Genomic DNA, 25360 nt, shown 5'->3' with positions numbered 1-25360 from the left:
GTCTCTAACGAGATAACAGAATACCAAACAAAAACTCTTACAACGCAATGCACTTCTCCAAGTGTATCCTTGAATCAGGGTTACAGAAAACAAAGCACTTTTCCAAGAGTATCTTACATAAACCACGACTGATGATCAATCAATGTTGAACGAACCAAGAAACGTTGACTCCTGCAACTAGGGCGTGGCACCATCCGTCCTTTTATCCCCAGAATATGCCCCTAACGAGCCCCAGCTGCATAATTAATCTTGCATTCTGAAAAGACTCACAGAAGACTGCTGCTGAGTCACAACACTATCCCCCACTGCAGGGCACTTTCCCCGGGTTCCGATGGTCTGGATGCGGTGGGAATGACGTGTCCACAAGATGACCTGCACCCATTTCCCATGGTGCCTTTTTCATGAGTCCCAAACCTCTGGAGGCATAGCCCCCTTGAATCGGAACTCCTTAGGTATCCGGTGGCCACCATGTTTCCTTCCACCCTTCACGGCGTCAACACCCCGTCCAGGGTCATCCACCCTCCGTAAGGCTGACCCACCAGCCCCCCTACCATTGGAGGTTGATGGCAGCTCTACCAGCTTCGGCCGAGCCTTAACACCCTGTCCAGGGTCCTCCACCCTCTGCAAAGCCAACCCACCAGCCCCCCTACCGTCGGAGGTTGATGGCAACTCTACCAGATTTGGCCAAGCCTTAACACCCTGTCCAGGATCCTCCACCCTCTGCATAGCCAACCCACCAGCCCCACTACCGTCGGAGGTTGATGGCACCTCTACCAGCTTTGGCCGAGCCTTAAAACCCTGTCCAGGGTCCTCCACCCTCTGCAAGGCTGACCCACCAACCCCCCTACCATCGGAAGTTGATGGCAGCTCTACCGATTCCTGCCGAGCCACCATGCAATCCCCTCCCGCAGAGCCCTTCTCCCGGTTTCGATGATCGGGGTGCGGCCCAGAAGAGTTGGTGAGCCCAAAAATAACATAAATACAGTCTCTAACGTGATAACAGAATACCAAACAAAAAAAGTGTATCTTACACTTATCTTTGCCCACAGAAAGGAGGCAGATTATATGCAGTTCTTTTTTCCTGAACATAGAATTGCTTCTCCTGGATTTTATGGGTGCATTAGTTTTCTTGGGGTAGGACATGATTCTGAGTTTGTCTGCCTTTTTGCTATATTTTCCCTGAATTTTGGAGAGCTGTCTAATGCAATATACATTTTGTCTGGATTTATGTGTGATGTGAGTTTTGCTCAGGCTTCTGGCAGGGAAGCGATAGATGTATGTATGATGTGAATTAGTGTTTTGCCTTTGTAAGTGGTATTGTCTGAATATCAGTTTTGTGAGAAACAAGTACTTTGTTTTGTTTTTATAGTGGCAAACAAGTAATTGATCATTGGAAGTTCAGAACACATTTAATTTATCTTGACAATATTTCGGGGCAAGTTATTGGGCTCTGCATTTATCGGTTTTCCTTCTGTGACAAAGACACTGAGAACTCTAAACTGTTAATTCTGAAAGTGTCTTTGTATTCTTTTAACTTGACTCCATTTCTATCATAGGATTAGTTTTCTGAGCAAATTACTTTTCTTTCAACATCACTATTTTCTGTTGCATGATTGGTCATAACATACAGTGATAAGTGTTTGCAAATAGGTTAAGCTCTGTCCATCTCGTTATGGAAGAGGCCCCTTAAAACTCCGAGCAAGCCACTTGGAGACACTTGACCTAATTGCTAATTAGCTAAATAACTCGTGTTTTCCTCCCATATCATGGGTACTTAAGGGTAATAGCAGTAGACTATACAATGCAGTCTACATTTGTCCTTTTTACTGGGGGTTAGAAAAATTGAAACAAAATGAAATTTAGCTATTCTTAGCTACATGTAATAACATACAATATATTATATCTGACATGTCTTGTTTTAGCAGTTGACAATGCCTCTACATAACTTTGTCTGCCTCAGAAGCAAAATGTTAATAGTTGGGTGAGAGACCACCAGGGAATTCAGGGCTATGAACTAGATGGGAGAAGTCAAAACACATTCTGGAAAAATAGGAAATCACTTGCATAGTTTTTATGAAAAATGGAATGTATGACTATAATTATAATTTACACATTTAAGGCACTCATTTTACAAATATAATTATATGTGTTACAAGTCAAGTCTATTTATTTCCATTGTCAACCAACAAAGTCATAGACCAAAGACAAGTTTAATCTTTTGAATAAAGATTTAAATTTAAAATATGATGTCTAGGAAAAAGACTGTCCATAATAGCAATAACAATCAGGAAACGTTAAATTAATCATTGAGATATCCAGAAAAGCACTTCCTTAAAATAATAAACTCAGCTAAGTAATCAGGAGATAGGAACTTGTTAATAAACTATAACCCTTAAGAGTATTTTTCTCACTGACTAGTAATCCTTTAGCATATTAGATAAATGCTCTGATGAGTTGAATTAGCTATAATGAAGACTGGTCTTATAAACAATTGCAATCCAAATATCTACCCTATAATTCATTGTATTGCTTTATTTGCAATTATTTTTTGCCTATCGTGTTGATGACTGCCAAAAAAAATTGAGGTTTTTTTTTTTCTTTTCAGATCTGCACCACACATAGCACAGCTATTTCACTGTAACTATGCAGATTTAGGCCTCCTCGGCGTCTGGAAACTCCAGTATGTTTATTCAACAGGGCTGCATGAAAGTATTTTAGGGAACAATTTATCAAGAGTCTGTGCCTGCTGCAGCACCAGGGATACAATGCAGGACTAGCTGCCAACTGTTCTGCATAACCAGGGCAATTATATTGGGCTGTGCTTACACAGCAACGATACAGAACAAAGAAAAGCTGGGCAGTTTTTAATGTATTTCTATATTCATAATTAAAATAGAACAGGGAAGGTCAGGAAGGAAGGAAGAGTGCAGAAGAAAAATAATAGGCATGATTTCATACTGATTCTAGAAATTTATATCTATCTTCTTGCTGCCAGCTGAGCTGTTGTATGTGACAGTAATTAACAACAGAGAATATTTGCTGCTGTATTTTCTGGCTCCAACTAGTCAGTACATCAGTACCAACAATAATACATTCTTCTTTTATTCCGTTATTGTCTCAAGAGTATAAATATGGATGGGTTGCTTCAAAGAAACTACTATGCGAAATGTGAATTTCTGAACAGATTGCCATGCCTCACTAAGACTTACTTCATAAAACAGTGCCAAGTTTACACAACGGTAGTTGTGCCCTTCTGCCTAAGAACACTTTAATATATTATGAGCTAGGATGACAGCAAAGCTCACAGGATATTTAATGATTTCCACATCCCTAACCTAGATGCATAGCTGCACTAGGCAATGAACCAAAATAGTTAATGATCTGCAAGAAATATATAGTGCCATTTGCTATATTTTTGTTGAAATAAAACCTTTTAAAACTATGGTATTTTGTTATGTCTTTAATATTTTGGGTAGGCGCATTGTATGTGCATGTAAGAGCACATCTGGGGGGGAGATTAAGTAAGTAATTGATTTTAAGAAATAAAATGATCATTGACTGAATTATTAAAACATAATAGGAAATAACAGAGTTGGAAGGGGCCTCAGCGGTCCAACCCCCTGCTCAAACAGGACACCCTATACCAGCGGTCACTAATTAGTGGTCTGTGGACCACTGGTAGTCCATGAGAAAATTTTGATGGTCCACAGAAAATTTTTTGAATTTTTTATATTGCACTAAGTCAGGGGTCCTCAAACTACGGCTCCTAGGCCAGATACGTGCAATGAACATTTGTGTTGCTGCAGAGAGTCCCCCCTTTCAGGGTCTTTTTGTGCAGATCAGAGGGGGGGGATTCTGACTTGGGGTCTGCTTTAGCTCCTGGTGAGGAGCTTTAGGTGAACGCTGGAGGGAATTGCTGCTGGTAGCAAAGAGCTGGAGGGCCTTTTTCTAGTGGGACTTCATGATGGCCTAGAACTGGCTGACCATCTCAGCCCGCTGAGCCTCCAGATGCCGGTACCTGGCCTTGCACTCCCACAGGTCTTCCCTCTGCTTGGAAAGCCTATGTTTGTAGTCCTCAGTGAGGAGCTTCTGCTGAACCTCCTTCTCAGTCAGATCCAATTTGAACTGAGCCAGCTGTTTGGCCAACTCATTCTTAAGGTGGCTGCTTAGCTGCAACAACTGCTTCCTGTTGGAGCCCTAAGGAGCCCAGGTGGGCAGGGGCTGGGAGGGGAGGGGCAAGTAGAGGCTGGCGAGGCACTCCTTGACATGAGTGACATCATTGGCCATGCCCACCCAGTCACATGACCACTTAGCCACGCCCACCCAGCTGGTGATTAGGCAGATCATATTAGTGGTCAGCAGGATTTAAACTTATGAATTTAGTGGTCCCTGAAGTCCAAAGGGTTGGTGATCGCTGGCCTATACAATTTCAGACAGGTGGCTGTCCAATCTTTTCTTAAAAACCTCCAGTAATGGAGCACCCACAACCTCTGAAGGCAAGCCATCCCACTGGTTAATTGTTCTCATTGTTAGGAAATTTGTCCTTAGTTCTAGGTTGCTTCTGTTCTTGATTAGTTCCCATCCATTGTTTCCTGTCTTGCTTTCTGGTGCTTTGAAGAATAGCTTGACTCCCTCTTCTTTGTTGCAGCCCTTCACATGTTGGAACACTGCTATCATGTCACCCCTAGTTCTACTTTTCACTAGCCTAGACATACCCAATCCTGAAATCATTCTTCACACATTTTAGCCTTCAGCCCCCAAATGCTCTTTTCTGCACTCTTTCCAAAAACCCTACCTATTGTTAGAGACTGGTGCACAAAGAAAGATAATGCAGCCTTGGCACAAAATATCCATGGGAAATGAAATTATGTGTCTTCTTTTATGAATTAGAGAACTGCTCTAAAAATCTAGAAGTGGATTGCTAAATAAGAGCAAAAATTGACTGATGATAAGACATGCTTTTTCACATGAATATATGTAAGAAATCATACAATAAAACCACATCTGTTTGAATTCTACATCCACTAAATCATCTGGAATACACATATACACATAGTTTTGCAGTATATGATAGAAAACAAATAAAGTGCAGTTACTTTATTGCCAATGCTTTTCAAGGGCAAACATGTTTTAAAATGTATTGGGACCTAGTTGGAAATAAAACATAAATCTATTTCTTTTCTTTTTATCTAATTAATTAGGTTACATCTTTCTGTTCCAAGTTTTAAAAAAATCAGTAAGAACTATCTCTGAATAGTTTCCAACATAACAGGAAATATGTGTTTGTGGTGCCTCGTAGCCAGGTAGTAGGTTAGAGGAAATAAATCCCATATCTACATGACTGAAACTTGTACATGTTACAGAATTGTCACTATATGAATTTTTAGTTGATCATGTGATGCAGAAATCACTAGATCTATCTCTTTTTCCCCACTAGTCACCAGTTAGATAGTATGCAAAAAGGGTTTTTTTTTTTACTTTACTGATTCCATAGATTAAAAAGATTCCTTAAATCAGATCATGCTTTCAAATGCCGATAGGGGCCTAAGCAGAGTTGAGAGAGAGAAAAAACACTAAACTTTGTAGGACTTATTTCTAAATTTATAGCTAGGATTATTTGTTTGTTTACTTTATCACACATCTTTCTCTATAAAACTAATGTAACTGAGAACATAAGTCAAAGCATAATTAAAAACACTTAAACAGAAATAAAAACAATAATCTTCCAGCAACCAAAGCCTACTTAAACTTTTAAAAGGTCATATCTTTACATAAAGTACCTTGTAGGGAGATAAAGGAGGTTATATACCAGTATTGTAATATTATAATACGGCTATAAATCTGACTAGATGCTATTATCTACCTCATTGGATTGTTCTGCTTGAATCAATAGCAAGTTCTAGCAAAGGAGTGTTACTTTAGTTATTTGCTGAAAAGAAGAAAATCTCAAAATAATACCTCATCTTGGATAAATTGAATTTGACATGAAAATTGTCCAATATTTCACATTTTTCTGAGCACGAAGCAGATCTTGACAAGCTGGTCATTTCACTTCCTGGCTGAGACCTCTGCTCAAATTCGGCAGAACTGTTTTCCCAAGAGTCATCATCTGTGATGAAATCTGTATTATTAACATCTGTACATCTTAACCTGTAAAACATCATGGAGACAACTATCAATATAAATTATGGTCTGATCTTCTCAAATTTGTTCCATTGGGAGCTAAGGCTACTGAAGAACAGCAGAAATTAAGGATGCCAATTTTTAAAAAATATATCTGCTTGTGAACATGATATTTATTTAACCTGTGAGGAATACAACTTAATGTGCTATTTATACTTTTGCAATAAGTAACAATGCTGACTTTTTCCATTACAGGAGAAACCTCAGCATTAGCCTACTTACAATCAACATATTCTACACATCTGGGGTTTCAGGGAGCTGTTTTTTCACTACCTCATTACTAAGCTTAAGTAATCAGTTATTTTATGTATTTATTCATCTTGGAAGGCCATCCAATTCACAATGATTCTGAGCAGTGTACAAACATATTAAAAGCCATTATAAAAAGAAAATGATACATATCAAAATAGCAAAATAAACTGAAAATCAATATGCTACAATATTTCCTAGAATTGAGAGTTAGGTTGGGTTCACTCAACCAACTGGTCTATAGAAAACTCCATTTAGAGCCTATTGATTGTTATCAGTCAACCAGGAGTCTATCTCATGAAATCATCCATGTCATCCTTGGGGAAATGGCTAAATAAATTATTTCTAGGTCAGGAATCCTCCTAAGTAATCTCAGAATATCCTAGATTTTAGAAGGAAGAAGAGTTGCTTTCCAAGGATAGCTTCAAGGAAATTTATATATCTTAGCTAGATAAAAGAGTACAACTATATTTCCAAAATGATTATTTACTTTTACTGTTGATCAATGTCCTTGTAGTTCCATGACCAGAACATAACTCCCCATATTTTGATAAGATGTGGGGTTCTATTATAGTTGTCTTATTATAGAAGAAAGAATCTCAGCAATGCTTTGTTGATAGTTATTTACTGGTAATTTATAACTCACTTTCCTTCACAAACTTGAAGTAGTATACTTCACGTTTATTTCTCTAACATTTAAGTTATTTATGATATACCAGTAGTAGCATAGGGATGAGCCCTCTTCAAATTACTTAGGACTTCAGCCATTAATAATATATTCTGGCGCTCAATATCAGAGGTGGTATTCAGCAGGTTCTCACCAGTTCTAGAGAACCGGTAGTGGACATTTTGAGTAGTTCAGAGAACCGGTAAACATCACCTCTGACTGGCCCTACCTACATCTATGCTCTGCCTCCCAAGTCCCAGCTGATGGGGAGGAAATGGGGATTTTGCAGTAACTTCTCCTGGAGTGGGGATGGAATGGAGATTTTACAGTATCCTTCCCCTGCCATGCCATCAACCAAACCATGCCATGCCCAAGCCACGCCACAGAACCAGCAGTAAAAAAAATTAAATCCCACTACTGCTCAATATCAAGAAAGATACATTTTTTTAAAAAAAATAAACTCTCTTACCCATTGCCTTTAGTGGAAACTTTCAACAGAGGTGTCCTTTCTGTAAAACAGTTATCTTCTGATCTTGTGCTGAAGAATTTGGGCAAACTGTAATTATACCTTTAAAAAAGATAATTATTAGAGTAATCATCTCTCCAAAGCAGTATATGTGGCTCATATATCAGTAGACAAATTGATTTACTATTAGATTAAGCAAATACATTAATTTAAAGATTGTGTTAGAATTGCCAAGCAATATTATCTCAGTTTTCCATTTCCCTTCTTCTTGTAGTAATAACACTGCTTTTCTTACAAATCTTTTTTCCAAGAAGCATCTGCCCATATTTCAAAGTACTTTTTTCTCAATTCCTGATCAGAGTAATCAAGGAATCAGTTATTTCACTTTTGATTTTCCCCAGCTACTTGAAAAAATGTATATTTATCTTCATTATCTAGAAGCTAAATAATATTATTGATGTAAATTTTCCAATCAGTCTTCCCTTCTTGGGGTACCAACTCAAAATTCTGTGTCTTATATAAATATGATTCCAGCAATGGCACTGCATACATCTCGAAGAATTTTGTCTGCAGCAGAGAAGAGCTACTACTTTAGCTGTGACAATCAGTTTGAAATCAGGGATCCCCAAAAGGGAATATAGGTGAAAGTGTATGTCAGTCTTGACAAAGAAAAGGGGAAGGAGTGGAATGGAAACTACTTTTATTGTTAATAGGTGTAGAAACAGAATCTGGCAAACATCCGAATGTGCTTCCTGCCATCTCATTTTATCTCCATGTGAATTAGGGAGGCACCCGTTTAAGACTTTTTCTCAAATTAGTGAAACATTTCTCAAGTCTCTATTATCTGACCATTGTTTTGATAGCAGTTCTTCCTCCTCTCTTTAAAAGCCAGTCTTTATGCCTTCTACCATTTCTGACTCAGGAGAAAATTTAGAAAATTTAATTTTCCAATGTTTATAGGTAGGTATAACTATTATGGCAGAAATGTTCTTCTCCATGGCTATTGGCCACTAAAATGCTATTCACAAGGCATTAGAAAACTAGTTTTGCTATAGGAATGATCAGAACCAACAAGCAGGAAGTTTCTTCCCCTCTCAACCAAGGATTACATGGATCCAACACATCTGGAAGACAACAAGTAGGGAAGGTGTTATGTCAGGTGTGAAAAACCAGGTCCATATGTAAAGATTCAAATTAACTGATTTATTGCTAAAAGCACATGAATCTTTATGGTAAGCACCTGGTTAGAACTAGATAAGGGTCAACGACACTAGAGGGGTTGGACTAAGTTTGCTTGATGCTCATAACAATTCTAAACTCATTCCTCTTTTCACTTCTCCCCCTGTCAGTCCTTCTCCTACAGTTTAGGACTTTTCTGTGTATGTGATGATATCCCAGACCGCAGGGGTCCGCAGACCACTGTTCCCTCTAAGGTGCGCACCTGCGTGGCCGCGCACATGGCAAGAAACCCCCGCGCAGCAGTTTCTAACTGCCGCGCAGAGATTTCTTTCAAAGCAAACGTGGGGAAGTCCTTTGCAGGCGGCTAGAACTGGCCGTCCGCAAAGGACCTCCCCAAACTTGTTTCAGCGGCAGCTCTCAGCCTACGGCGGCAGCGTCACGCAGGCTGTGGAAGGAGGGGGAGGAGGAGGGAACCAAAGAGAGGCTTTTACCGGGTCTGCGCCCCACAGCCAGGACCGTCCTTGCACCTCAAGCCGCGTTTCTTCCTGCAAAGCCCTTCTGGTGTCAAGTGGAACTCTCGGGTTGCCCGAAGGGCTTTGCAGGAAGAAACGCGGCTTGAGGCGCAAGGACGGTCCTGGCTGTGGGGCGCACGACCAGTAAAAGCCTCTCTTTGGTTCCCTCCTCCTCCTCCTCCTTCCACAGCCTGCGTGACACTGCCGCCGTAGGCTGAGAGCTGCCGCTGCCGCTGCTGCACAACTGAGGGAGGGAGAGCGAAAGCAGAGGTAGCCTCAAATTTAATTTAAATTCTTTAAAAGAATTTTTGGATTTCACCTCACCAAACCTTTAAGACTGAAAGTTTTTCCTAACATGAACTTGAGCTAATATACTTAATATGAGAAAGGTGCAGCAATTAACACTGCTTTTTAAAAAGAACAATATTTCTCAATTGTTTATCTGTATGAAGTCTGCCTATCTTAAGTTCCTACTATACAAAAGGTATTACCTTCTAAGGCAACCTGTATACAATACATTAGTGGCCAATGTTACATTGCTCCTAATGACAAAATTAGAGCTGTGTTAAGCCTATGAAAAAAATCCCAAATGAATAAAATCATTATTAAGACCCAATGAAAAAATTACAAAAATTATGCATAAACTTTCATGTTCCCCAAATTTCCAATCCAAAACTTAACCCAGATTCTTCAGACATAGATTTGTAATTCAGAGTCAGACTCGATTATTAGAATGAATGCATTAATCAGGGGTGAATAATGTTGGTGAAATCTCATCTAACCTTCCATAATAATAACATACATACACAAATAGCTGACAGCCACATCTCTGAAACACTATTAAATCTGAACTAAATGTTTATCTAGAACTCAAATAAATAGCTGCTTTTTGGTTTTTTTTTTTTAATATTTATCAGTCTCTTTTTTATTCCATACTTCTGGTTGAAAGACTATTCTATGTCATGCTAAACAAATGCATATTCTAGTGGCGGTGGGGGCTTGTTGGCATCTTCAGCGGCAGCCCTGCCTCCTGTGAAAAAAACCGAAGATGGAGCAGATCCACGCAGATGACGTTGCTGCAACATGACTGGAGGAGGAATTCTGGGAGTTGAAGTCAGCAAGGCTTAAAGCTGTCAGGTTTGAAGACCCCTGGGTTTTTTTTCCTAAAGGGTTAGGGGTGAAAAGGTCTTGTAACTTGACAGCTTTAAGACTTGCGTGCTTCAATGCCAGAGTTTCTGAGCCAACATTTTGGTTGCTAAGCAGGACCGTTGTTAAGTGATACTGATATTATATAACACTTTTAATTAAGTGGGTACCTTGAATAAACATAACTTTGAGTTTCAAATAACACTGATTTCGTTGTTGTCTTAGGTGACATCTGTGAAAAAAAATCAGGTGCTCAGGCATGAAAATGTGCCGCTCAAACACTATACTTTTCCGCTCACACTGAAAAAAAATTAGAGGGAACATTGCCGCAGACCAAAAATTGAGAACCACTGTCCAATTGCAAGCTGTAGGATGGAATCATGTTGGATTCAAGGGTAGCTGAACTAGTGAAAAGAAAACAATCAAGACAACATTTTCAAATCTTTTTGAGCCACCCTAAACTCTTCAAGCAGCCCTGGAATTGAAACCAATATATGAACTGAGAGTAGACAATATGGAAATTTCACTGAAGTTAAATGGTATTTGGCCAGGTTATGTATGCTGGGCCTTCATACCTTGTGTCGCTTCATTATTTTATCTAGCTACCATTTCTTAAATAAGCAAAACAGGCTGGGTTTAGACTTCATGTAATCATACTTTACAAACCACAAAGTCTGGATTCATACAATAGGCAAACCCAAAACATTGACTGATTTTCATTTAGGGAAAGTCCCAGGCTTAGAAAGGAAAATGAAACTGGCATTGCAAAATTGATCAGTGAATGGGCATTTTCTGGGAAATTAATGGCAATTGCAAACTGATTTGTATCTAGCTGCCTGGAGGCTAAGTGTAGTGAATCTTCTCTGCCCAAAATGGAGATTTTCTGAGTATATCAATAAACAGGCACCCATCTGATCGCTAAGCTTTATTTCTGTGTAGATCTGCATGACTGCAGAGAATTAGCATATTTCTAAAAATATATGAGGCATAAGCAAAACCCTCCACTGTGATGCTCTAGTTTGTGAAAAGCACTGACCTTTCTAACATCTCCCACTTAGTCTGCATTCTGTGCTTTGTGCTCAATTTTAAATAGAACAGATAAGGACTATGCTGTATTTTTTTTTTGCAACATGTCTATTGCCTAGCAATTCTATCATCACAGAGCTATATGCACACACACACACACACACACACAAACAACTCCCCTGTGTATCTTGTTCTGCTTTGGGTCAGCAAAAAGTGCATGACAAGCATCATCCATTCCTTGCAGAAGATTTGGTGAGTTAAATGTTGCATAGCTGAGCTGATGTGGGCCAGCAGTCCAGATTTATGAGGAATGCCTCACTAGATATTAGAATATGCTGAAATGCATAAGTATGCAATTCCTTTGCAAAACTTTAAAGAAGGATTTAAAAGTTGAATGTGAGACACAGAGTTTCTGGAACAATTTGATGCCAACAACAATATGCACAGAAGAACCACAAGATGTTGATCTAAATCACCGGTGACTGCTTTAATGTCATGTCTCCAGCATCAGTGACACAAATCTAATTAATATCTGAAAACTCCTGAATAGTCAGCTAAAGAAGTCAGCTAAAAAAGAGACTAAACACCAAATAGATTCAATACGATATTGGTCCCCAGTGTGTGGGGTTCATTTATAGAATAATAAGGAAGTTAGCCAAGCAAGCATTCAGCGTTATAAAATGTGACAGCAAAAACAAGGAGGTTTTCTGCTCCCAATTTTTTTTTACACCCACAAGATTCTGTTCTCCAAAGCAACAACTGGAATATGCCAAACTGATGGATTTTCTCTCTTTCCGTCTTGGATGCCCTATAACATCTTTCAAAGAATGTTGCACCACTGTTTCTCTATACCCTGTGGTTGACACTCCCTGCCCCACCAGTCATTCTGTTGTTCACCTTGAAGCAGCCAGAAGACCTAATGTTTGAAGGAACAAAATGCCATTGGGTACATTTAAAAAGACAGCTGAGCACAAGTAACTCATCTCTGTTATAAGGAACATCATTTCATACTGGAGGAACTGAAAGCACGGGAACAAAGTAGGGTCCACTTTTCCATACCCATGAACTCCTAATAATTTTGCCTGATTTCTATCATAAAGTGTTATAAGTGTTGTGGCCTGCCAGCAGAACTGGCAACAGATTCAGACAGTGAGGAGGTTGGAGAGGAACATGGGCCAGTCCTGAGGTCTGGGAAGGCTCTGATGAGGGCTCTGTGTTGGAGGCAGAGAGGGGCCAGAATAGTGGCAGATTAAGGCTCACTGGTGCCCTAAGCACTGACAATCTTGGTGCCCCCCCCTCCTTTGTACACACTGTACAATCTTCACTGGGTTTTTTTCTTTCTCAGCTTTGTGGGTACCCCCTTGGGCCAGGTGTCCTAAGCACGTGCTTAATCTGCTTAATGGTTAATACGCCACTGAGCCAGAGCTGTATGTTAGTTATCAGTTGCCTTCAGAGTCAGACATCAGTAGTCAGACGAACAGCTGGAGCCTGTTCTCAGTGTGCTCATGCGCAGAGTTGCCAGATGAAGGGAACAGCTAGACAACAGGGGTTGACTTGGGAGTAAGGCCGCAGATGGATGATGAATGGCCCCTCCCAGAGGAAATAAAAGAGGAGCGAAAGGGGAGTGGAGTTTGCAAGAGACAATTAGTTCCCTTAATTGGTTTGTGACTCTCCAAGACTCCTTGGCATGTTTTTTGCAGATATCGGCCTGTCAGATCTCCAAGCCAGATAAGGTCTGTGACTGTAAATCTTCCCTTGAAAGACTTTGCTGGATGTGAATGAGCAGAATTCACAGTAAATTAATAAAAGGATTCTTTTGTTGGAACCAGGAGTTTGCTTCATGCTCTTGGGAAGCCTAGGTCAGAACAATAAGTTCGTTGTCAAAATAAATCAGGATATATTAAATATGTACTTTACAAACTTTTATGCATGTATAAAAGAATCATTCTTGATCCATATAGTGTGTTAATATTTCATACATTTTTTTGCTTTGTGAATGCTGAAATGCTTGGTTTTCAGGTTAAATAGAAAAAAACCCAATATATCTGGAATATAATCCTCTCTGTAACTTGTATAGAGTTGAAATAACCTTCTTTCAGGATTTATTATTTTTGTCATCCCCCTCCCATTTGTATTTAATCAGATTTGGGGCACGGCTATTGCATTCCTCAGTGCAGTGGAAATAAGCAAACATAATATTTCTTTTAAAAATACATCCTTTTCTTTATTGATTCCAGGCAAAGCATATGAACAGTAAATAAATCTTTTTAATTAGCACAGCTTATTTGGTCAAACGTCAGCAGGCTTTTAACCCAACTATTTTTAGATCAACAGTGTACTGCTTGTAATAAAAATAATGCAGCACTTGTAGGAAACCAACGCTAATGCATTTTCTATATTGCAAAGCAATACCCTCAGCCAGTATTTAAAGCTTCCATTTTAAGAGAGATTGAGAAAATCCATAAAATACAGCCCTTCTGATCACATCTACCGATGCTGAGCAACATGAAATCAGATACTATCATAAAGCTAACCTCAATACAAGTAACAAGTGAAGAAAAATCTTTTTTTTTTCATTTCACTTCCTTCCCTCCCTCTCGATTTTGGCTTTCCTGGTTCTATTATGAATCTTAATGATAATTAAAATCAGGTTCATAGTATTTATTCTGAATGTTACATAATGAAACAGTTGTCAATAAAATCCTAAAGAGGATTGATGCTCATATCATGTTAGCATTATGATTGCATGAGGTATTGTTGCTGCCTATATTCTTAAAAACATTAACTTCTCTATCTGCTAGTGAAGGTGAAGAAAATGGGAAGCAAAATTATTTAAAAAAATTAAAAACAGATATACACTATCAACAATGGGTGAAGTGATCATCTTAAGAACTTGGAAAGAATACACTAATTTAAGATGACATATTATTTTAGGGCAGAGGTGTCAAACTCGCGTCATCACAACAGCATCACGTGATGTATCCCGACTTTTTTCCCTTTGCTAACCAGGCGTTGGGATGGCTAGCACATGACTCATCTGGCCGATGGGCCACAAATTTGACAGCTCTTTTTTAGGGGTTCTGTACTATATAAAGCATATTTTATATTCTATAAATATAACAGTTTTCCTTATATATGAAAAGAGGGGAGGAGTAAATTTCTGGAATATTTACTTACATAATCTGAGTATCCAGACTTTAACTGAGCGAGGCAGCTATTTCTACAGAATTCATGCATAAAGTGGCTTAGTATCAATCAAACTCTATAATTTATCTCAGCATTCCACAACCATAAAACAATCATATTCAGTAGTAAGAGAAGTGCTATTTCACACAAAGAAGAGGGGAAAAGGAAATGAAAGCAAAAGAAGCATATGTGATAGGTACATTTCAATCTGCTAATAGTGGCATCTTCTGAACAACTCTGTGGCACATGAAAGACAAAAGTACCAGGTCTTCTGAAGGAACAAGAAGCATTATATAGATTGAGAGTGGGTTGGTTGACGGTAAGAGACAAGGATATATTGGAAATAACAATAAAAAGTTGCATGATCCTTTCAAAAACTGTGCTAGCATCATTCTTTGCTTCCTTTTATTTATTTAATTATTTATTGAACCTATTTGCAGAACTGATTCACCAAAAACTCTCAGCAATAATACCATGAGGCTCCCTTCCCCAATGCCCAATCACACATGCAAACATTTTTACAGCAGTATATGACATTATTCTTTAAAAAGCAAAACAATGTGAGCTACTGTTATTATCCTGTCCTTCCTTCCTTCCACTTCTTTCTTCAGTTATGGACTTCAATTATTTTGAAATAAACAGAAACCTGATGCCTACTATATTTTGCAAACCTCTTTTTAACTGCATGCAATTGTTACTAACTTCCTTTTTCTTTTAGGAAAAAACAAATTAGTTTAGAAAATTAAGAGTGATATGAAAAAGGCCAGTATGAGAAATTACCTGCGCATGTGCGAGCCTGGAATGGCCGGTAGCTTCCTTGCTCCGGCTGGGCGGATGGGAAAAACGCCGAAAACATCATATTTCTCAACAGCAAACCCTGCAAGAAAGGGCTTAAAATGGTAGGGCATGACCTTTGGGGACCCGACTGGGCGATCAGTTGGGGAGTCGCCATTCGTGGCTGGCTCCCTGGCGTATTTCTAGCTCGTATTGTTGTTATTGCTGCTATAGTGGCTTCTTCTCTGGCTTTTCTCTATCGGGCGGCAGAAATGGTGGTGCCGCACTAACGGCCCCGCCCCGATGATTTCCAACAACGCTGGTGCTTCTTTTGACTTTTATTTGCGGACTGAGGAAACCTGGGAGAGCTTCTGGGACCGTATGAACTGCTAGCGAGGGGATGGCTGGTTCAAATGTGGCCAACTGAGATCGGGTGGCTGGCCTTGCTGCTGCCATCACGGCCCTCCCAGCCCCCCCCCCTTCCTTCTGTTTTCATCGTGCTTTGGCTTATGGCAGTCCTGGCGACCTTCGTCCTTGCTTTCTGCGACTGGGAGAGCCCCTGGATCTTTCGGAGGGGTGTCAGTTTGCTGCTTGTCTTCAAGGAGTGGGGTAGCTGATCCGTATGGTGCTGGACGAGGGTGGGCATGTGACTGTGCTTATCATCACCATGGCCCCTGCGGGCACACACCCCCTCCACTCAACCGGACTCTCTCTGCGCTGCGGCCTCTCCTTCGCCCTTTTTGTGGCTGTGGGGCCTTTTTCTCCTTATTATCTCTACCATCTGGTTCTTCCTGTTTATGGACCTCGGATTGCCTACAGACTCTGGACCCCTGGACTCCCAGACTTACGACCCTGTTTCCCTGTCACAACTACTGCCGCCTACTACTACTCTAGAGACACCATTTCAACCATCCAGATTTCTCTCCCCCTTTGCCACACTATCTAGGAAAGAAGACGAACGACTTCTTCTATATTCCCCTACCACTGATCCAATGTTTGCGTCTCCGCCCCGTGAACGAACAATCCTACTTGCACAACACTAATACCAATTTTAATATCTGCACAACCCCCCCTCTTTTCTGTATGTAGAGTGTATGTGTATGCCTGTGAGTGAATGATTCCACATTCTTTTAAATTAGTGTAATTTTTTATTGTACTGTTGTATTCTTTTAATCTGTAGTGGGGTATGTATGTGGAGAATGCCTGATTGGTACGTATGAGGGGATAGAGAGCGCGGCCTGGAGCCACCTCCACTGAGTGCAGTAGCAGAAGTGGATGGGGGCCCAGACTCGCCTCTCATCCCAGAATGCCTGGATTGAATGGCCTGCCAAGTAGAACGGGGGCCGTGGGAGATGGAAGGGGATCTACGGGCATGGGGGCGGGCTGGAGCATTAGGGTTATGACTGGGAGGGGCAGGGTATGACAGGAGCTTTAGGGCTAGCCATTACCGGGGAAGGAGAGTTCGCTACGTCACAGCAATCCCTCGTTCCGGCCCTGATAACTCAACTCGGGAACCAGGTGACATGGGAAACCAGGGCCCTGATCTCAGGCTGCTGCTGCTGCTGAATGCCAGGTCTGTGGTCCATAAAGCTCCCCTCGTCCGGGACTTACTATTAGATGTGGGGGCAGACCTGGCATGTATTACTGAAACCTGGCTGGGCCATGAGGGAGGAGTCCCCCTCTCAGAAATGTGCCCAGAAGGGTTTCAGGTGCTGCACCAGCCATGACACCAGGGAAGGGGTGGAGGAGTCGCTGTTATAATCCGGGAGAGTCATTGATGCCTCGCAGGCTCCCTGCTCCAGAGATTGTCAGATGTGAGTCCCTCCTTGTAAGGTTGGACCTTGGGGGTCAAGTGGGCTTATTGTTGATGTACCTACCTCCCAGCTGTGTCACAACAGCCCTGCCTGCGTTCCTAGAGTCAGTAGCCGGACTGGCGGTTGAATTCCCCAGACTTATAGTACTGGGGGATTTCAACCTGCCATCTCTTGGCGAACGCTCTGATGGGGCCCAGGAGTTCATGGCTTCCATGGCAACCATGGACTTGACCCAAGTAATTCAGGGTCCGACTAATATGGCAGGACACACACTTGACCTTGTGTTTCTCTCAGAGCAGTGGAGACATGATCTGGAATTAAAGCGGATTGAGATCTCGCCCTTGTCATGGACAGATCACTTCCTGCTGAGGCTTGATTTTTGGAAGCTACTCCCCCACCGCAGGGAGGTGGAGCCGATTAAATGGTTTCGCCCCAGGCACCTGATGGACCCTTTGGGATTTCAGACGGAGCTTGGGGAGATACCTGACTCCCTTGCCCACAATTCGACTGAGTCCTTGGTCGCTGCCTGGAATACCGCGGTGACTAGGGCTTTAGATCGGATTGCGCCTTTGCAGCCTCTCCACAGCAGTGGATCCAGGAGGGCGCCTTGGTTTACCGAGGAACTCCGGGAGATGAAGCGCCAAAAGAGACGCCTAGAGTGACGGTGGAGGGCTAGTAACTCCGAATTGGACCGAACACTGCTAAGAACCTTTATTAGGTCTTATCTAGTGGCGATACGGGCGGCAAAATGTGCACATTTTTTTGCCCTTATTGCGTCCGCAGAATCTCGCCCGGCTGCCCTATTTAGGATAACCTGCTCCCTCCTGAAAGTGAGAGATACGGGTGAACCCTTACAGGGAAGAGCAGAGGAATTTGTTCAGTTTCTGTCGGATAAAATCTCTCAGATTCGGATGGACCTTGACTCCACTTGGACAGTGCCAGCAGAGATGCTGAGGGAGAGTCTTGAGCAAACTTTGTGGAGTGAGTTCCAGCTTGCCACTCCTGAGGAAGTGGACAAGGCCATTGGATCGATGAGTACCGCCACCTGTCTACTGAACCGTTGTCCCTCCTAGTTGGTTTCGACCAGCAGAAAGGTGACTAGGGGCTGGATCCAGTGGATTATAAACACCTCGCTTCAAGAGGGGTCCTTCCCGCAGCCTCTGAAGGAGGCAGTGGTGAGACCCCTCCTCAAGAAGTCTGCTCTGGATCTGGCCATTCTTAAAAACTACCATCCAGTCTCCAACCTCCCATTTTTAGGGAAGGTTGTTGAGAAGGTGGTGGCTTCTCAACTCCAGCAGACCTTGGATGAAGTGGATTATCTAGATCCCTTTCAGTCTGGTTTCAGGCCTGGTTACTGCACCGAAACCGCTTTGGTCGCACTGACCGATGATCTCTGGTGAGCCAGGGATAGAGGGCATTCCTCTATGCTGGTGCTTCTTGACCTCTCAGCGGCCTTCGATACCATCGACCATGGTATCCTTCTGCGACGGCTAGAAGCGGTGGGAATGGGAGGCACCGTTTTGCGGTGATTCTCCTCCTAACTCTCTGGCAGGTCGCAGTCGGTGTTGGTCGGAGGACAGAGGTCGACCCCTAGGCCCCTTAAATATGGGGTGCCGCAGGGTTCGGTCCTGTCCCCCCTCCTATTTAACATCTACATGAAGCCGCTGGGTGAGATCATCCGTAGGTACGGGATTAAATACCACCAGTATGCGGACGATACCCAGCTGTATCTGTCCGCCCCGTGCCAACTCAGTGAAGCGGTGGAAGTAATGTGCCAGTGCCTGGAAGCTGTAAGGGTCTGGATGGGAATGAACAAGCTTGCGCTCAACTCTGACAAGACTGAGTGGCTTTGGATGTTGCCCCCCAAAATAGTCCAGATATTCCACCTTTAATCCTGGGGGGTGAAATCTTACACCCCTCAGAGAGGCCCCGCAACTTGGGTGTTCTCCTGGATCCACAGCTGACATTAGAACATCACCTGTCAGCTGTGACCAGGGGAGCTTTTGCACAGGTTCAACTGGTGCACCAGTTGCGGCCCTACCTGGACCGGGAGGCACTCCAAATGATCACTCATGCCCTCATCACCTCAAGGCTCGACTACTGTAACGCGTTCTACATGGGGCTGCCCCTGAAGAGTGTTCGGAGACTACAACTGGTCCAGAATGCAGCCGCGCGAACGATACTGGGTGTACCTAGATACACCCATGTTACACCTATCCTCCGTGAGCTGCACTGGCTTCCCATCAGTCTCCGGACATGCTTCAAGGTGCTGGTTATTACCTATAAAGCCCTACATGGCCTAGGACCTGGATATCTCCGCGACCACCTCCTGCAACATACCTCCCAGCGGCCAATAAGAATGCACAGGGCGGGCCTTCTCCGGGTACCGTCAGCCACACAATGTCATCTGGTGGCTCCCCAGGGGGGAGCCTTCTCTGTTGCTGCCCCGGCCCTCTGGAACGAGCTATCCCTGAGATCCGGACCCTCCCCATTCTCCTGGCCTTCCATAAGTCTGTTAAGACCTGGCTGTTCCGGCAGGCCTGGGGCTGTTGAGCTTGACTGAACTTCAGCCCCATTATAACTGTGTACATGTTGCGTTTTTCTGTTTTAAATTGTATTGTTCTGTGTTTTTTAATCTTTTTAATATTTTAATTGCTTTTATGTAAGCCGCCCGGAGTCCTTCGGGATTGGGCAGCATACAAATCTATTAAAATTACAAATTACAAATTACCTATTCTCAAAATACTAGTGAATGGATAAGTGCATGAATTCAATTGTAATGATAGTATCCAGATTATCCATCTTTTGACATCATCATCATTTGATGTTCCAGAAATGATCAATGTGACAAGTGGATTGATCTCATTTAGTAAGATCAAAGCCACACTTAAATCTTGATTCCTCATCAAGACTGAGTAGCAAGGTCCTTTCCCTTTTTGCTGCTCTACTTCCAGATAACTCTTTTCTACTTTATGTTGCCTTGAATCCTCTTCTCCATCTGGCTCAGAGCACTTCGGTTCAGCCTTTTCAGAGGAAAGACTATCCTTTCAGTCAAACCAATAGGTTTCTAATAGGTTTCATTAATAAAGGATTTCTTTACCCTTACCGCATAAGGATATTGAACCAGGGTGGTCCAGTGGTTAGAGTGCAGCACTGCAGACTACAGCTACCTGATTGCTATCTGCAGTTCGGCAGTTCAAATCTCACAGCTCAAGGTTGACTCAGCCTTCCAGCCTTCTGAGGTGGGTGAAATGAGAACCCAGATGGTTGGGGAAAATATGCTGACTCTGTAAGCCGCTTAGAGAGGGCTGTAAAAGCACTATGAAGCGGTATATAAGTCTAACTGCTATTGCTATATGCAAGTGATGGCGAACTTTTTCAGCACTGAGTGCCCCTACTAGAACGCATGTGCATGCGTGTGTATGTGTGCACACTGGAGAACCGAAAACCCAAGACCAGCTGGCCGGCACGCACTTGCCTGGTTTGGGGGCATTTTCTGTGCTGTTTTTAGGCTGTTTTCTGTGCTGTTTTCAAGCTTTTTTTTCAGGCCATTTTTAAGCCATTTTGGCTCATTTTTTCAGACCATTTTTGGCCTGAAAAACAGTCCAAAAATAGTCTGAAAAGGACCCGACAAATGGTGTTGTTTTGGGTCATTTTTCAGGCCATTTTCAGGCTGTTTTGGGGTTGTTTTTCAGGGCCTAAAATGGTTCAAAAAACTGCCCCAAAACCTGCGAGAAAATGGCCCTAAAACCAGCCTAGAAATGGCATGGCAAACAGCCTTTTGGGTGGTTTTTTGGCTGTTTTCAGGCCATTTTTGGATGCTCCGGCGCCCATGAAGACCAGTTGGCGACAGTGCCCATGCCCACAGAGAGAGCTCTGCATGCCACCTCTGGCACTCATGCCATCGGTTCATCATCACTGTTATATGCTATCTGGAAATCGAGATGAGAAATCCTTTTAGTTCAGGTAACTGGAGAAATGGTACAATGGTAAAATTCTAGATTTGCTTAAACCAAAAACAGAGGGCAAATGGTTCCTACTCCAGAAAAAAAATTGTAAATTAGTTTGGGGAAAAGTTTTCAATCAACAGGGTTCTCTAGGCCTTAATGCAAAGATTTTTGTTTTATTTTTAGAATTTAAACTTCAAAAAACATTGCAACTAGCATTTTTAAAGTTAATCATATTGTATTAAAAAATAGGTATCAATTTAACGATTTAACAATAGTAATATTATAAAATAAAAGTATAGTTTAGAATGGAGAGTTAATGTATTATATTTATAAAAATAAAGTGAAGAAAATTAACACTTACACATTATATTATGTAAAATAAAAAATGGGAAAATATGAAAATATTAAAAATTCCTACAGTAAACTAAAAAAGTTAGGATAGAGCAAAATATTTATATATGTAACAATATCTTTTTCTAAATATGTATTTACAGTATATCCCTGTGGAGATTCAGTTTTTAAACAAAAACTTGAAGCTGGAGCATTCAAAATTAAATTATCTAATAAAACAAAGATCTTAACTATCATACTACCTTTAATTTAATACTGTAAGCAGGTGGATGGGTGTGCATAAAAGTGTCTGTGTATGTATGTATGTATGTATGTATGTATGTATGTATGTATGTACGTACATACATACACACACACACACATACACCATTGGTGGGTTTCAAAAATTGTTCGAACCTACTCTGTGGGTGTGGCCTCCTTTGTGGGAGTGGCTTGCCACCCATGTGACTGGATATGAAGATGCCAACAACACTTGTCAGAACCACCTTAAATTACCTCACGCACAGCACTGGCATGCATAAGAATACGATGTAAACGTGTTTTTTAAAAGGCATCTTTGGTTTGCATTAAAACAACTTCAACACATGCAATGTTCTGATTGCACCACAAACGCAGTAGTCATCCTTACCTTTCACAGAGGCACTGAGTTTTATAAATATGAGAAATATGATAGTGTAGAATAATCATATCCAAGGACCAGTGGTGGGTTTCAAAAAATTTTGGAGCCTCTTCTGTAGGTGTGGCCTGCTTTCCGGGTCCACTGGTGGAACCTCTTCTAACCGGTTTGGTAGATTTGACGAACCGGTTCTACCAAATAGGTGCGAACTGGTAGGAACCCACCTCTGACATACACACAAATACATACATACACACACACACACACACACACACACACACACACACATACATACATACAGGAATACCCACCAACAGGAAGGACATTGGCTGTTGTTTTCATTGAACAAAAAAGTGAGAAAACACTGCAGCAGGGAATTATCCAAAAACAGAATGTGGTAGCTAGACTGAAAATCTTGCAAACTGCTGCCAAGGTTTTTTGGTTCACAGGATTTTCTTAAACTGGCTTATGAGCTCAGGGTGAAGCTGGCATGAACACAGGATAGGAGCAGCTTACATTGCTAAATGCAGGTATGCTCTAAGTCTCCAAATATGTATTGTCCAAGTCAATGTTCATCGGCTACGCTACCACTCGCCAAGCTCGTGAGTTAATCGAAGCCTGGCACTCCACAAGCAATTCCATCAACAGACACATTGACTTACAACCATCTTACGAACTCCTCAGAATCTAAATCAACACACAGTCAAACAGAGACAGTACCACCCTCAACCAACCCATACTACACCCCCCAACCAGCACTTTACCTTCCAATGACATCACCTGATGTAACTTCCCCATCACTGATGACTCACATCTGACCTATCACAAGACCCTCATTGACACCCACACCTGAAGCCCTTATAAACAGAAAAACACTGACACTGACATACCCTAAACTCCACTGAAGATGTTACCTAGCCTGGTAATGAAATGTTCAGAAAACAACCTACAAGCTTGGAGAACAAACCTTCATCCTCAAGTCAATGTTCTCCAGATATTTTAGGAGGAATGTTACTCCTGCATACTCCAGACTATTTTTAACCAAAATCATAATATGTAGGAATTGAGGGAGTTTTATCAACTAAATAGCAATAATGAGATTGGGCATAAGATGATCTATATAATTTATCTTATATTCCTACATCAGCCTTTAAAGCACTTTTTTTTATTCTGAATAACAGAATATCATAGTTGGAAGGAACCAGTGGTGGGATTCAAATAATTTAACAACCGGTTCTCTGCCCTAATGATGTCTTTCAACAACCAGTTCACCAAACTGCTCAGAAAGTTAACAACCGGTTCTCCCGGACTGGTGCGAACTGGCTGAATCCCACCACTGGAAGGGACCTTGGAGATCTTCTAGTCCAAACCCCTGCTCAAGCAGGAACCTATACCATTCCAGACAAATGGCTGTCCAATCTCTTCTTTAAAAACCTCTAGTGATGGAGTACCCACAACTTCTGGAGGCAAATTGTTCCTCTGGTTGTTCTTACTGCCAGGAAATTTCTCCTTAAATCCAGGTTGCTTCTCTCCTTGATTAGTTTCCATCCTTTGTTTCTTGTCCTGCCTTCAGGTGCTTTGGAGAATAGGTTGATCCCTCTTCTTTGTGGCAGTCCCGCAAATATTGGAACACTGCTATGTCATCCCTAGTCATTTTATTTTTCATTAAAGTAGACATATCCAATTCCCAATTCTAATCCAGACAAAGGCTTCCTATGTGTTTCCATCAAGCAAGGCCAGAAATATTTGATTGGAGTCCTGCATATTCTGTTCAGAACATTCATTAAGAGGTTGCAAGACTCCAATTTCACGTCCAATATGAATATTTGGAGAATAAATAAATAAGTGTGTATAGAAAATTGTTGTGGCCCAGCAGGAGCCGTTGGAGCTGCTGATGGACTCCGATAGCGAGGAACTCTATGAGTCTGCTATGGAAGATGTGGAGGGCCCTGGGCAGGGTTCAGACTCAGAGCAGAGATCAGAGAGGCTGGTTGGCCACTAGGAGGTGCCTGGGGCATGGAGCAGTGGGGAAGATCAAAGGGAGTTTGTCCCTGACGCCAGCCAACGGAGGGCAGAGAAACAGAGTCAGCAGTTACGGAGACAGACTCATAAGAGATAATCAAGCCCAGGTGGTTGTGGCCACCCAAAAGAGTATATAAGAAGAGACTTTGGGAGGAGTCCTTTTGCAGGACACAACTGTTCGTACTAATCTGGAGAACTCCTTGTCTGGTCTGCATTGTGTTCCCATGTCTGTTGGAGTCTGGGTTGCTGCCAACGTCTTGCCAGTGAGTCGTGTCTGGGCTTTCAGCCAACAGGATTATAATCGCTGTGAATAAAGAGTGGCAAACAGCTAAACCTGTGTCTGCGTTCATTACCGGACGGAGGGGGGCCAGAACAGAAAGTATAGGTTACTTCCTGACCGAGAAGTTCTAGAAAACTTCTTTCCTTCAGTACAATTCTGCTTCTCTCCTGCTCCATTCCTATCTGATATTTTAGGATCATGCAGCTTTCCATTCCTCAAATCCAGCCCATTCTAGCTTTTACCACCTGCAAGAGCTAAACTGCATGAAGAACATGAAGGTGAAGGAGAAGGAGAGGAGGAGGAGGAGGAGGAGGAGGAGGAGGAGGAGGAGGAGGAGGAGGAGGAGGAGGAGGAGGAAGAGGAGGAAGAGGAAGAGGAAGAGGAGGAGGAGGCTTTGTGAATCTGTAATCTGTATCTGTGACCTGGTACATCCCTATTCAACCTGCCTTAATATTACTAGCACAAATAACAATCATAATGCAAGCTACCACTGGCTGAGATAAAAGTGATAATTGTGTAATGATGGTGGTTTTGAATATTCTTAACTTTGAATGAATTCTGATCATTAAGGAAAGGAAGATTTCTTTTAAAAAATCTGTTCCCACAGAATAAGAGTTAGAATGGTCCTTGGAGTTCTAGTCCAATCCCCTGCTCAAGCAGGAAACTGTATACCATTTCAGACAAGTGGTTATCCAATCCATTCTTAAAAGAGTTACGGTTATAGTTCCCAGAATCCTCAGCCAGTATTGACCATGCATGTTGGAATTCCAGAGGTAGCCTGTACAGGTTGGGAAAAGTTATCCTCAGTGACAGTCACTTTGAATGAGTGAAAGCATTTTCCATTCAAAACAGTTTGCATCATTTATGTCTATCACAACAAACAGATCAGGAATGAACAGTTTGTTCTCTTGGTTCAGGTTTATGAAATTGTACTTTGCC

General features: G+C 41.9%; 1 protein-coding gene across 1 annotated transcript in view; it reads right to left on the bottom strand.

Annotated features, from left to right (window-relative positions):
* The window catches only part of OCA2 (OCA2 melanosomal transmembrane protein), a 196672-nt gene that overhangs the window by 167385 nt on the left and 3927 nt on the right, over positions 1–25360 (bottom strand). The window contains 2 exon segments of the mRNA XM_032226226.1: positions 5959–6144; positions 7569–7667. Coding sequence (XP_032082117.1) covers positions 5959–6144; positions 7569–7667 — 285 coding nt within the window.

Source organism: Thamnophis elegans, chromosome 11, assembly GCF_009769535.1.
Source record: "Thamnophis elegans isolate rThaEle1 chromosome 11, rThaEle1.pri, whole genome shotgun sequence".
NCBI classification, from domain to species: domain Eukaryota; kingdom Metazoa; phylum Chordata; class Lepidosauria; order Squamata; family Colubridae; genus Thamnophis; species Thamnophis elegans.
This window is presented reverse-complemented; position numbering and strand designations above follow the sequence as displayed.